The sequence below is a fragment of the Cynoglossus semilaevis genome, chromosome 11 (assembly GCF_000523025.1).
Source record: "Cynoglossus semilaevis isolate Cse_v1.0 chromosome 11, Cse_v1.0, whole genome shotgun sequence".
NCBI classification, from domain to species: Eukaryota; Metazoa; Chordata; class Actinopteri; order Pleuronectiformes; family Cynoglossidae; genus Cynoglossus; species Cynoglossus semilaevis.
In genome coordinates, this window is record NC_024317.1 from 13,743,069 (window position 1) to 13,755,970 (window position 12,902).

General features: G+C 44.2%; 1 protein-coding gene across 4 annotated transcripts in view; it reads left to right on the forward strand.

Moving 5' to 3' along the window:
• The window catches only part of ephb2b (eph receptor B2b), a 122,155-nt gene that overhangs the window by 67,356 nt on the left and 41,897 nt on the right, over positions 1-12,902 (forward strand). For all 4 annotated transcript variants that reach the window (XM_008320750.3, XM_008320751.3, XM_025059984.1 and 1 more), the window contains exon 4: positions 11,187-11,342. In XM_008320750.3, the coding sequence (XP_008318972.1) occupies positions 11,187-11,342 (156 nt within the window). The remainder of the gene's footprint in view (positions 1-11,186; positions 11,343-12,902) is intronic.

Consider the following 12,902-nt stretch of genomic DNA (forward strand, 5'->3'; position numbering starts at 1 on the left):
TTATTTCCTTGTTAAATCCAGTCGCCCACCTGACAAAGACTGCAGACATGTCTTACACCTACAGGACGTGTAAAGCAGACGCTGCATGGAGACATGTTGGTACAGCAATCAAATCACTTCTTTAGGAATGTTTATACTACACTTTAAGATTGATTGCAACATAAAACAAAAATCATCACAACGCCTACCCTCAAAATTGTGGAGGTAATTTACAATCTGCAATTATGCTTTCATGCGGAGTAACTCCTTATGAACCATGCAGAACAAAATCAAAACAAAAAGGAACAACTTTTATGTGCCAGTTAGTAAAGTTCAGTTAAGCGGCACACAGAGAGAAGTGAGGCAATATGTTTAGAAGGAAACAGATCTAAAAAATATGTGCCTAAATAATATCAGAATCATCAACTGGTGATCCAGAAAACATCACTATTAGTCACCCAGATATTACAAGGGCTGTCCTAACGCCAATCATCTGAAATAAATTGTTTAATCAGATGAAAACTTTTAAAACATTTAATGCAAGTGCAGAATGATGTGCATCCAGTAATTCCACCATCCATTCACTTATCCTTGCTCTATTACACAGTAGATACATACACTGCAGGGAAGGTTTTCGTTTCATCAAAGCACCTCAAGCTTAAAATACCATCTCAACACCTAGCATGCATTTGTAGAGGCTTCAACTTAAGGTCAGATGCCCACCATGCCTCAGTCCATTCTCATAAGCTGCAACGACTAAAAATTCACCAACTTCATGATTTGGTCAAACTTGAAAATCTCAAATAATCATGATTAATCGTGAATAATCCAAAGTTGTCTAGCCCTTACAATTGCAAAACTGAATGAAAAAAAGCAGACATTTTCCTAACTGGTTCAAATGTTAATGCTGACGTGTCTGCTGTAAGATGAGTGCCGTTCATCACTCGCTGCTCTGATGTTTATGTACAAATCAATACTGTTGCCTTTTTCATTTCTTGCTTTTGGCAAGAAATGACTGAACTGCATTCAAATACCTCTACGGGCGTTTTCATGCTGTATCTGGTGGTGTTCATTTCATGGTCAATTAATGAACATTAGAAGCAGAAGCGGGCCATTTTTCTTAGTAAACAAAAACATGGTTTTTGGTTGAGAGTGTAATGCCTTTTAGGGGAGAGGCGTTACACTGGAGTGATGTTCCTCGGGTAAAGTCGTCAGCGGGGTAGTTTCCAAGGTAACGGGAGTAGTCACACCTCCCTCCCCAGTATTGGCAAAATCCCTGTGTTAGTTGGGTACTTCATTTCACGGACCCCCTGGGTCTGTGCGGAACGGCTTCAATTGATCAGGACAAATGGAAGGCAGAGCGTCCAGTCGAACCCCTTCTTCATCAGGTTTAAGGATGTCATCAAAGGAGTGGGAAAAGACACAAATGACACCTATGAATAGCTCTTCTTGGTTCACATGAATCAATGACATATATACATAAAGGTAATTAGCCAATCTATATCCAGGTAATTTGCAGGGTCCACCACCGTAGTCTGCAGCATGATTGGGCTTTTTAATGTTTCGCACGTCTACACAGCAGCCATTAAAGCCTTCAGAGAAATTGCCTTCTAACAACAGCATCGTTTTCAGGCACAGCTGTAATGGTGCAGGGAAACGGCTGTTTTTTTGTGTGTGTGCGACTGCAAATGTGGAATTTCCATGCTGCATTTTTGAGCCTGAATACCAGGTGAAATGGTTTGATGCTTTATCTTTTCCATGGCATGTCCTGTCCTGTCCTGAATTTTCATGAGCTTTTTCATCCATTTAAAAACAGCAACTCCAGTCATGTGATCAGATATTCTGCCCCTGCCTGAGTGGCACGCTATCACCTCATTTTGCTCTGAGCAGCCTGTCATAGTCATAAATATTTAAAGTGTACTCCAAAGCAACACAGTGCTTTTTAGGCGCCGGCTACAAAGAAAACATAAAAATGTGTGTTTATTGTACATGAACCGTCACCGTTCCATACTCAGGCTGCTCTCAAGTCGAGCGTGAACCTGTGCCCGCTGGATTAATGCTTGTGAAATCGGCAAATTACTGTGCAACTTTCCTCTGTTGTAGATCAAATGGATAAGAATTTACCCAGAGTCGGCGCTGCCTCATTAAACACATGTGGACGGAATTATTCATTTAATCTGTAACAGAATGGGACAAATGACTGGAGACAAACAAAAGACAGTTTATAAATACAGTCCCTCAAACTGTTTAGTCCTTTTGCTTCGTTTACAGTGTGTTTTTGCTACATGTTTGGGTTCCACTGGGACAGTGACCAGATTCATCACCAGCCGCCCCCGACTCTGCCCACCCCCCCCCCCCCCCCTCCCCCCCCCCCCCTTCTTTTTCCCCCCCCCCCCCCCCTCTCTCTTTCCCCCGCCCCGCCCCCCGGCCCCCCCCCCCCCCTCCCCCCCCCCCCCTTCTTTTTCCCCCCCCCCCCCCCCCTCCCCCCCCCCCCCTTCTTTTTCCCCCCCCCCCCCCCCCCTCTTTTTTTTCCCCCCCCCCCCCCCTTCTTTTTCCCCCCCCCCCCCCCCTCCCCCCCCCCCCCTTCTTTTTCCCCCCCCCCCCCCCCCCCCCTTCTTTTTCCCCCCCCCCCCCCCCTCCCCCCCCCCCCCTTCTTTTTCCCCCCCCCCCCCCCCCCCTCTCTCTTTCCCCCGCCCCGCCCCCCGGCCCCCCCCCCCCCCTTCTTTTTCCCCCCCCCCCCCCCCCCTCCCCCCCCCCCCCTTTCTTTTTCCCCCCCCGTGCCCCCGGCCCTCCTCCTCACTGTGTCACCTCCTTGTCCCCAGTGACTAGACAACATGCAGGCCCTTTATGCCACCTGTCCATCAGCCAGACCTCACCTTGGGGAGCCTCAGTCACTGATTTTGGAGCTGCTGCTGTTTGCTGCCTTTGTTTGGACTCTAGACCCTCCCCATCCACAGCTCTACCACCACAGCCCCTCTCCTCCACTCCTGTCCCTCTCCCTTCTCCTCTGTGTGCTGTCCTTTACAAATACAGACTCTCAGAAAAATGTGCATATAGAAACAAGTGATTGCCTCTGTCATCCGTTCCCTACATCTCCCTCCAGGCACAAAGGACAGCAACCGCTGCCACTGCTGCCAACACCCCACCTTCTGTTTGCTCCTCACCTGAAATGTGCAGGGCAGCGATGGTGGCTGTCAAACCAAATTGGATAGATCGCAATCAGCCAGAGCTGATAATATTCGAGAAACTTTGTCGGGCTCCAGAATTGTGCAGCAAAATATATAGGCTGTTTATTTTGTCCGCTGGTCAGCAAAATTTATTCTGCCCCTGCGTTTTATCTCCACCACCTCCCAGAAATTAATGTAAATTCCACTGCTGTCTACCTGCCTCACTGCCATATGTTTTCACCAGGTCTTTGAGGTCATTTATCTTACATTAGTCCTGCCTTTTTTTTCATCCTCCACCTCCACTCTCCCCGTTTCCTCCACCCATTCCCACTCTCATCAGCAGTCTGCGACTGTGATGGGGTGGGGGGTTGCGAGGTCCGCGCGCAGCCTGTGGAACAGAATGAAGAAGCTGCCTTACATAGAAATGGCTCCTGTTACCCTAGCAACAAGCTGTCCTTGAGCAAAAAGGGCACATTTGGGGGTTTGGGAGGCCGAGGCTCTGACACACCCAGTCAACTCTCATATAGATTTCAAACACACTGATCTCTGTACTGTGAGTACAGTCCAGTGCACATGCACCTTCCCAATATTTTTGTGAATTGCTGGCTGACTCTGACTCTACATGTGGAAAATGAATGTTTTTTTTCTCATCACTGCCCCTGGTTTGCTGGGATCCTGGTTTAACTCTGTGGTGCAGCAGGTGATCAGTTCTCATGAGGACATTGGCAGGTGAAAGCTGCCCACATTCTTTTGTTTGCCTCAACAATGGCAGCTCAACAATCTGACATCTGAGTCTTCTCGTTTTCCACCTGACTCATATTGGAAACAGTGTACGCCCACTCGAGCAGCGCCGTACCTGAAAAGACAGGTGTAATTTTTTTTCTTCACATCAGGAACACAGTAGCACTAGAGGCAACTTACTGTTGGTGTCAAATGACAGCGAAAGTCTTTGCTTTCAGTTTGCATAACATGTTGAGTGAGGCCAAACTACTGTTAGGGGAGATTAGAATGTCAGGCACTAATTTTAAAAGACTTCCCTAGGATATGACAGGTTGAGTTTGTGGTGTGTGCATGAAATTAAAGGCTAATGTGTGAACACATTTCAAATTGTAAACATAAGTGGGTAATGATGCGGTTTATCTAAGTCATTCGTGTGAATCTTGGCTGCAAAGAAATTCATCCCTAATCATGAGAGGGAAAAAGAGAAGAAAATTAGCTGGAATTATTCAAATTATTTTCTAACCCCTGGACAGCCATGCACATATCTGCTAATACCCTCCCATGTGCAATAAGCTAAAGAATATTAATGGATTAATTACCCCATCCGAACATATCAGTGTGTGGCCCTGTTATAGAGGATTATGTCATACATTCAGTGTCACCATTTGCTTCCTTTGTGACAAATGATCTGTCATTAATAATGATGACATACACGGCCGCCGCTTTCTCTGTGATGTGGATCCTAAAGGTCGAAGAACCACCTTCAATGGAGATTAATGCCAACAAAAAAGCCCACCTTTAGCCACACCCAGTCCATCTGCATCCTCGTCCTCCGAAAGGGTGCAAGAGCAGCCTGATTGGACCCCTGTATGTCCTCTGGAGAGCTAGCTGTCAAGTAATCTGCCTCCGTGAAATGACCCTTTCCTTTTTAATCTGTGTAACCGCCCACCCTCAGCCATTGTTCATATTCCTGCCTCCAGCCTGTGTGAGTGTGTTGGTTCAGATGCTGGTGATTTTTCCACTTCTCATTTGTTGCTGTTTTCTCCTCCGTGCTGAAAATAAGGGGGAAAAAAGGGAAGAAAAAAAAGTCACTTCAGAGAAAATTCCAGACATTATTACTGTGCTTCATGCATACATGGCTCCACTGACTCTCTTCTTTCATCTCAGCTTCCTTCTCTATTGACAGATGGTAGTTATCAGAGAGTATGGAAATACTGTGGTTAAGATAGTTTTTACAGATTTTTTTTCTCTCTTTGGTATTTATGACCTGATGATCACCAGGAGACCCTTGTGGTCTTAAACAGAATCAATCTTGGAGTGCTGTTTGAATCAAAGTAACACTTGCCATATGGCACGGCTAACGTGTGTGGAGGCTCCAGTGTTGGGTGTACGGTGCGGTGGAAAGCTGGTTAAATACGTAACACTGCTTTGACTAATTGATGAATCACTTGAAGCAAAATCTTATCTTTGCAGTTTCCACTTTACAGCTGATTAGACAAGTCCAGCAGGTAGAATTAGGGATTCATCGATAGGCGGTCAATGTAGCCTGAAGTGTGTTTGTTACTGGCCTCTCTTAGAGGGAACACACTGATATTTATCTGAGCGTGGTAATTGAATAGCAGTCCTGAAGGGAGGAGGACAGGTTATCTCATGGCAGAGCTTTACTTTTACTTATTTTGTTAAAACACAAAGATAGTGTGAAAGGAAGAAGCCGAAAAGAAATTAAAGACATGGGATAACACCAAATTAAACACATTCTATGGGTTAACTATCTGTTGCATTGGCCAAAAATGTACCTCCAACATTTTAGTAAAGTGATTGCATAGTAAACTACTGGTATCCATGCTCTGCAGGCTAGGTTTTTGCTGCAATACATAATGAAGTACAAAACATTTTCCAGATATGGCTTAAATAAGTTGACAGGATATTTAATGGGAAAAGTTGATCATTTTCAAATATGAGTAAGTGTTTAGAGCGCACACCTGCTGGCTAGCAGTGGTACCGAAGTTCAAACTGCATTTGTTTCTGAAGTATGACTCTCTGAAAGTATGTCTGACTAAGACATTTCCTAGTTCCAGTTCAGATTTGCCATAATTGGAATAAAACGATGAATAAATTTGCAGTTGTGGTTCCTTTAGCAGGCGTAACTCGTTCTGTCTTGTAAATACCGAACCTTCTAACACAGTTCTCCCTGTGTGACACATCGATGAGAATTAAGTCTCCAGAATGGGCTGAACCTGTCCTCTGGAATTACCCCCGGCCCCCACCCCACCTCCTCTCCTCTGATTTACAGTACATGTACCCTTTGTTTGTGTTCTTTGAGTTCCTGCCCTCCTGAGGGGCCTGTGCCCTCGGAGGTAATTTTCCCAGGTGTCACACATTTCCAGTTAATCTGCTGCTCAAATTGGCTCCTAATCTGTCTCTGAAGAACCTGCTGGGGTGGGTGTGGGGGTGGTGGGGTATGATCTCTGTGACAGCAGTAGAGGAGCTGCATCTCAAAAGCCGAGCTAAGAGACTTACTCTGAGCAGTCACTTCCCCATTGTCCCCTGTCTGCACAAATACAACTTGACGTGTGTGGGACATCTGAGGTCCAGCACGGTTTAGAGTCGCTGGGTGAATAAACCAAAATGGAATGTGATTTTTGGTGTAAAATGTGATCTTTGATTGGGTTATTCTTATTGCTATGTGTGTCTGTTTACCTTAAGCAGGAGGGCGACTTTCTAGAACTTTGAGAGAGTTGTGGTCTGTCACCTTGTAGTTCATTAGTGGTCACCCTCACTGGGTTACTAGGCACCTTGTGGAGCCACTGGGTGTCACAGACCTGCTAATTGCACCAGACAGGGAAACCCAGAGGGGGAAATGAATATCTTATTTGTGTGCCAGTGTGTATGTGTGTGCAGGGTGAAGCAAATGCCATTGTTTAATAGCCTTCACACAAGCTTGATTGAATTAGTCGATGAGGAGGACTGTGTCCCTAATTGAATTGCAGAGACCCTGTGTTGCAAACAGAGCAGGCTAGTGTTCCCCATGGAAGTGCTGAGGCAGAATGGAGGGGGGAGTGCGGGGGTGTGAGCAGCAAAAAGGGGTGGCAAACCGCCTTGTCCTTGCTTGTTAGAAAAGACAGACAACTCAAGGCTGCTCCTCTCTGGTTCATCTGTGACCGTGACTGGCTTTTCATAAGGGCAGCCCAGGTCGGCTGTGACAAGTTCAAAGGCTGAGGCCCTGCAGTTGTGCTTGTAGAATAGTGAGGTCCATATGAAAACGTCTCCAAGGATGAACAGCTTCTTTTCATTTACTATTTTTTTTCCCTTTTTCAACACAATGTTGACTTTAGAAAAAGCTTCTTTTGATAACGTTCAGCAACAACTGACGACAGCAGCAACACAACAAATAGGTGTTCACAGTTTTTTTGAGTCACAGTTTTTTGCCTTGTGGTCATACAATGGCACAATGGGACACACATATACGTAATTTTTCTGACACTGCTCATTTTCACTTCTTTGAGCAATTGCTCCTGCACTCAAAACCTCACACTTTCACATTTGATTTTTTTTCCGACCTATCCAGTCCCTTCTCTTCACATCCTGAACACCACACACACACATGTACACACACCATGTCTTTCTTTGTCTTCCTGATCTGTTCTTTAATGATGTGTTCATTAAATACAGCAGGTGGGGGAGGGTGAATTGGATCCTTAAAAAGAAGCGGAGGGGAAATGGGCCAAAGTGGAGGGTGTGATGTCCCAGACTGGTGGACAAAGACTCTTTCTGGTCGAAAAAGCCTGGAGGGTGGGGGCTATTTTTTAACATCTCTGGCTGGATTGTCAGATAGGGTCCAGATGATTGTCTTCTAGTGTGTCTATGTTTGGTCACTCTTTGTGTCCTCTGTGTGTTTGCTGCTTCAGAGAGGGGAGTCAAATTGATTGAGAGNGTGAGAGTGTTTTCAGCGGGAACGGTCACACTGGCGTAGCCTCCTAAACAAAATGCTTCTACCTTTCATGCTACCGTTCTCCTCTGTTTTCTCTCATTCCTCCCTTCTCTTCTCTCAGCAACATAAATACCCACACTGTCAAACCTGCATTTTTTACATTTCAGGTGTTTTCAGCTGCAGGTCTGTGCCTCAGTCTGCTGTAAATCTTAACATCTGTTCCACTGGAGAAATCTTCGAAACATCCAGCGAATTACCTGCTCTGAAATATGGTGATGGTGCCTCATATTGTCATTGTAATTTTTAAAGGCCTAATTAAAGATTTTATGTTACTGTGAATATTTAAAAGTGATAAACAAGGAAGACCGAGCAGCTGCTGAGGAACGCTTGTGCTGGGATGTTGGTTATCATTCAGTGCTGGTTAAACTAATACGTGAGTAGAAGTGTGAGTTCACATTCCTGTTGTGTCTCTGGAACCAATTTGAGGTGATCTGGCCCTTTTGACACAGCTACACATCAAATTGAGTTTGAAGTGTTTATAAATTCCCAAAGCTTTTATGTGACTTTTTTTTTGCTTTTAGCCACATTTCCATGTCTGTCACATTTCCAGACACTGCATTTAAATCCCCAGAGATCTGCTGCTAAAACGTAGCTCCTTTGTTGGATTACATTAATGATATTAATAGTAAGAGCCAAAAGAAAAAGGAAACACACACAAAAAAAACGTCTCCTAGCTTTGATATGTTAAATCAGACTGCCAGGCTGTTGATCAAAAAGCTCAACAGCAGCAATCAAGAGAGGCAGGTTGGTGAGGATTTAAAACTCTGATCTGTTTTTTAATCACAGCCTACGTTGTGTCTGTGTCTTTACATCTGGGACCAGACAACGTCTCACTTCCTAAAATCTCTCATCTGGGCATGAACTGGAAATTCCCCAAATATTTCCACCCAAAATAATGAACGTGGTGATGTAGGAGGGCATGCTAAGACACATTTTACTGCACATCACTGAGAAAACCAAGATGTGGAACCAAATATATCCACTGTTTATAAGCTATTTAATTTTCTAATGTTTGGCGTGGAAAATTAAATTTTAATTATTCATCTGAACATCAAAAAAATAATTTTAATTATTAAATTATAAAAATAATTTTAATTATTCATCTGAACATCAAATTATAAAAAAAAACCCACCATGCTGACATTAGACATACAAACGTATTTTCTTTTTTTTTCTCTCTGAAATAAACACTAACATGAAACAAACCACAAAGCTACAAGCTTTACATCTGCTTTCACCTTGTATATTAATACATCAGTGTTCTAAAACATGGGTTCGCAAATTGCAGCTGTCAAACAAGGTGCATTTAGGTACCATCAGAAACCTGAGAATCCAAATTTGGCGGCAGTTTACGTGTTGTACAGATCAATACAAATGTTTAGAGAAAAAAAACATTTCTTTTCTTAACTTGGAAAATGACTGTTCTAAAACGTAGAATTTTCAACACAATATTCAGTGAGAGCTAATGTACCTCATCCTGAGAATGTGGCTCAATGGTTTGTTTTTCAAAGAGACATCTGCAAACTTTCCTTCAGGTCACTTTCTGTACGAAGACTTGGCCTTCTGTTTATTTCTGTCATTTCATTTCTTTTCAGCTGATAAAAAACCTATTATCCTACCATCGAAAACCCAAATATTTATGCGTACCGCCACTGAAATGAGGCTGTGTGTGGCTTTTAAAGCTCTTATTAATAAAATATTTCATGGTTTCTTTTAGGGCAGACTTTAAAGCCATTGTCCTGGTTGTTAAGCCCAGTCCACATACTGATGCGGTGCATACATTCACTGCAGGCGCAGTAACACACTGAATAACTGGGCTGCTAAAAAAAAAAAACCTCTCTATCACAGCTCTTCACCGCCTCTTCCCCCACTTGTCTCTTTGTTTCCGTCTTTACACCCACCACCCCCTACAGACCCCCTCCCCAATTCCCTCTTTGAGCGGCTCCTCTTTGGTGTCGCTACTCAGTGCCGAACTCCCAAAGACCTCACTGTGCCGCGGAGCTGCAGCTCTAACTCTCGTTCCTGTTGCCTGGGCCTCATTCACAGTCAGTGTTGACTGGCAGCGTGAATGTCCAGGCCTCATGTTTCCCCCCGTACCCACAACATTTTCTCGCATCAATCATGGGTAAAGAAAAGCATGCCAGAGCTAATGCTAGTGTGCGGATATCAGAGATTTATTTGCCTTTAATCACTCTCTGTGCAGCACTGTTGCTGCTGTGTAAACTCCTAGTGCATGCAGAAGAGCTCGACATTCATAGAGGAATGTGTGGCTTCTGTACTCAGTACCAATCAATACTACTGAGTATTGCCTTTTTGGTTTTGTTTTGGAGTGTTCCTAAAAAAACCCTCCAAAAGCCAGACCTCAGGGCTTCACACTTCTGAGATGCAGTGCATCTTTGGTTAGAATTTTTCATGTTGCTACACTTCCAAAACTTTTTTTTTTTTTTAAATCTGGGGAGCAGGTGGGAGCTGAATAACCCGAAGCAAAAATATTGCTGGTTTGAGCCAAGATAGAAGAAACTGCTCCTGACATGGTGCAGTTATAAATGTTGGAAAGGAGAGTATTTTTAATAGTGAAGTTTCTGGTCTTGAATATGACTCACAGACAGACAGACAGCTAGAATAGTTTGTTTTTCACCGCATTGACTCAGTATGGCTCACATACACTGGGGGTAATGGCATCTGCAGCTGGAGTTCATCTCTGTCTTACCTTCCTCCCAGGTCTTTCAGAGGGAGCCCCTCGTAAAGCGCTCTTAAGGGAAAGCAGGGCACTTCAGAGATTTCTCAGGCAACTGGAGCACGTTGAATAATTCAGAGAAAACTTGCTGCTTGCAGATATGTCACCATATCTGCAGAGATCTTCACATGCAAGAATTCAATGCCTTGTATTCATACCTGGTGTTCGGTTGTGCAAATGTGTGTTGTCCACATGCCAGACCTGTGTGTGTTTATGTTTGATGTTTGGCCTCCTCTACCATGACGGTATATCTCACAGGTCAAACTGTCAAAATCTCTATCTGAAAATGAATTTAATAATCTCAAAAGGTGAGGTCATTCATTTGAAAATGCAGTAATACTTGAACTACAGTATTACTGCATCAGATACAAATGCACTGCCAAACAGACAGACAGCTAGAATAGTTTGTTTTTCACCGCATTTAAAAAAAATATAAAGCATTTAAAAAAATATCTATCTATCTATCCATCCATCCATCCATCCATCCATCTAATCACGATTAATCTATAGCTACATGGTGATTAATCAGATTATGTGTTCATTGTTTTACATTCCTGCCATTTACAATTATTTTCCCTCCTCTGTTTTTCAGCCTGTCCTTCAGGCTTTTTTAAGCCGACCCAAGGAGACGAGCCCTGTCTGCAGTGTCCCATCAACAGCCGAACCACCAGCGAGGGCGCCATCAACTGCGTGTGTCGCAACGGATTCTATCGCACAGACTCCGACCCACTCCAGATGCCATGCACAAGTATGTGTGGTTGTAATGTGGCTGTAATTGAATTTTAACTTTCTCACTTCACAGACTCTTTGACATATGAACCTCTTCTAGCCTCCAGCAGGAGCCCAGTGAACAAAAGCAGTCATAGTCTGAAAGTTTAAACACAGACACCCCATCGGAGCCTTCCTCAACAATAACACATCCATGACATGCCCATGGTGTCTGTCCCGTGATCTGACCCAACACACAAGACTGGGCTTGGATGCGGCCCCAACCCCATGCCCCCCGCCTCAACATCACACAGCCTGTACTCCAGGCCAGTGCAGAGGTTACTGGGCCAGGGCGCGTAGCTTTGTGATGGGGCAGGAATGGAGAATGAGCCCAGACAGGACTCTCTTGTCATGCCAATAAAGCTGTTTGAATTTTAATTTGAGGCCGACACCAAGGTTGAGATCTATAAAAAAAAAGAAAAAGAGACACACAGGGATCAACAAAAGCACAAGTGAGAAAGAGAACAAGGGGGTGGAGGTGGAGATGGAAAGACCCTTAGGAATGATAGAGAGAGGGAATTTGAGAGTTGGGGGAAAAGCGGTTATGTGTGTGCAAGAAAACACAGACTACATGTATAGAGTGTGGTCTTAATAAAACAAAGTGGGTGAGTGAGGAAAGAAGCTCCATTCAACACTCGGGGAGTGTGTCTCCTTTTTCTTTACTCTCCCTCTCTGAAGGCAGGAGAGGAGGGGAAAATTTGATGGCTACAAACAAAGGGGATTTGCATAAGCAAGACTCTGGGAGTCCGGCAGCTGTTGTGAATAAGAAGGCATCAGCATCACGTCACCCATATTAAGTGCAGCAGGGCCGAGCCTGTTTAGAGCATTCCTGTCGCTAATGGGGGAGTATTAGTCCTCCCCATGAAGGAGATGCAAAGGAGGCCACTCCAATGGGCTTCCTTCCAGAGCCGGATGTGTGTTAACTGCTGCCCATTGGAAAAAGGTTAAATAAGTGGTTATCAATTCAGATGTAGGATGCAGTGGGTGGAGTGGAATCTCATTAGTCCTGGAGGAGGTGTCTTTTCAAAATCAGCTGCACATGACTGTAAAAGATAAACACTCGTCATTGTTTGTTTGTTTTGCCTGTCACTTTCCATGCAGCGCCCTCTGGAAGTTTTCCACCATTTAAAGCCAAGCTGCTAACAGGGCTTTCCTCGGGGACACAGGAGCCTGCCAGGAGAATAAAGAAGCCAAATAGGGAGTTCCTTGGGGGACCAGAGACATGTCCCACCCCAGGCTAATATAAACTAGCTGAACTTCTAGCTGAACAGATGGACGTTTTACTGAACAACCATAACATTTTTCTGTTCTAGTTAAGGCTGGGACATATTAAACAGCCTGCAGTAAAAAATGGAGCTTTAACACATTGGAATCTGATCAATAGGGAGACGTGTCCTGATGTACACACACACAAACAAAACTTTTTTCATTTCTGTCAAACGCAGCATATATAAAAATAAACCCCTTCAAATCTGCCCCAAATAAACCTTGAAAGCCGGGGTAAAAAAAGATCCAGGAGCCTGTTGTGTTTGTGCAGTAC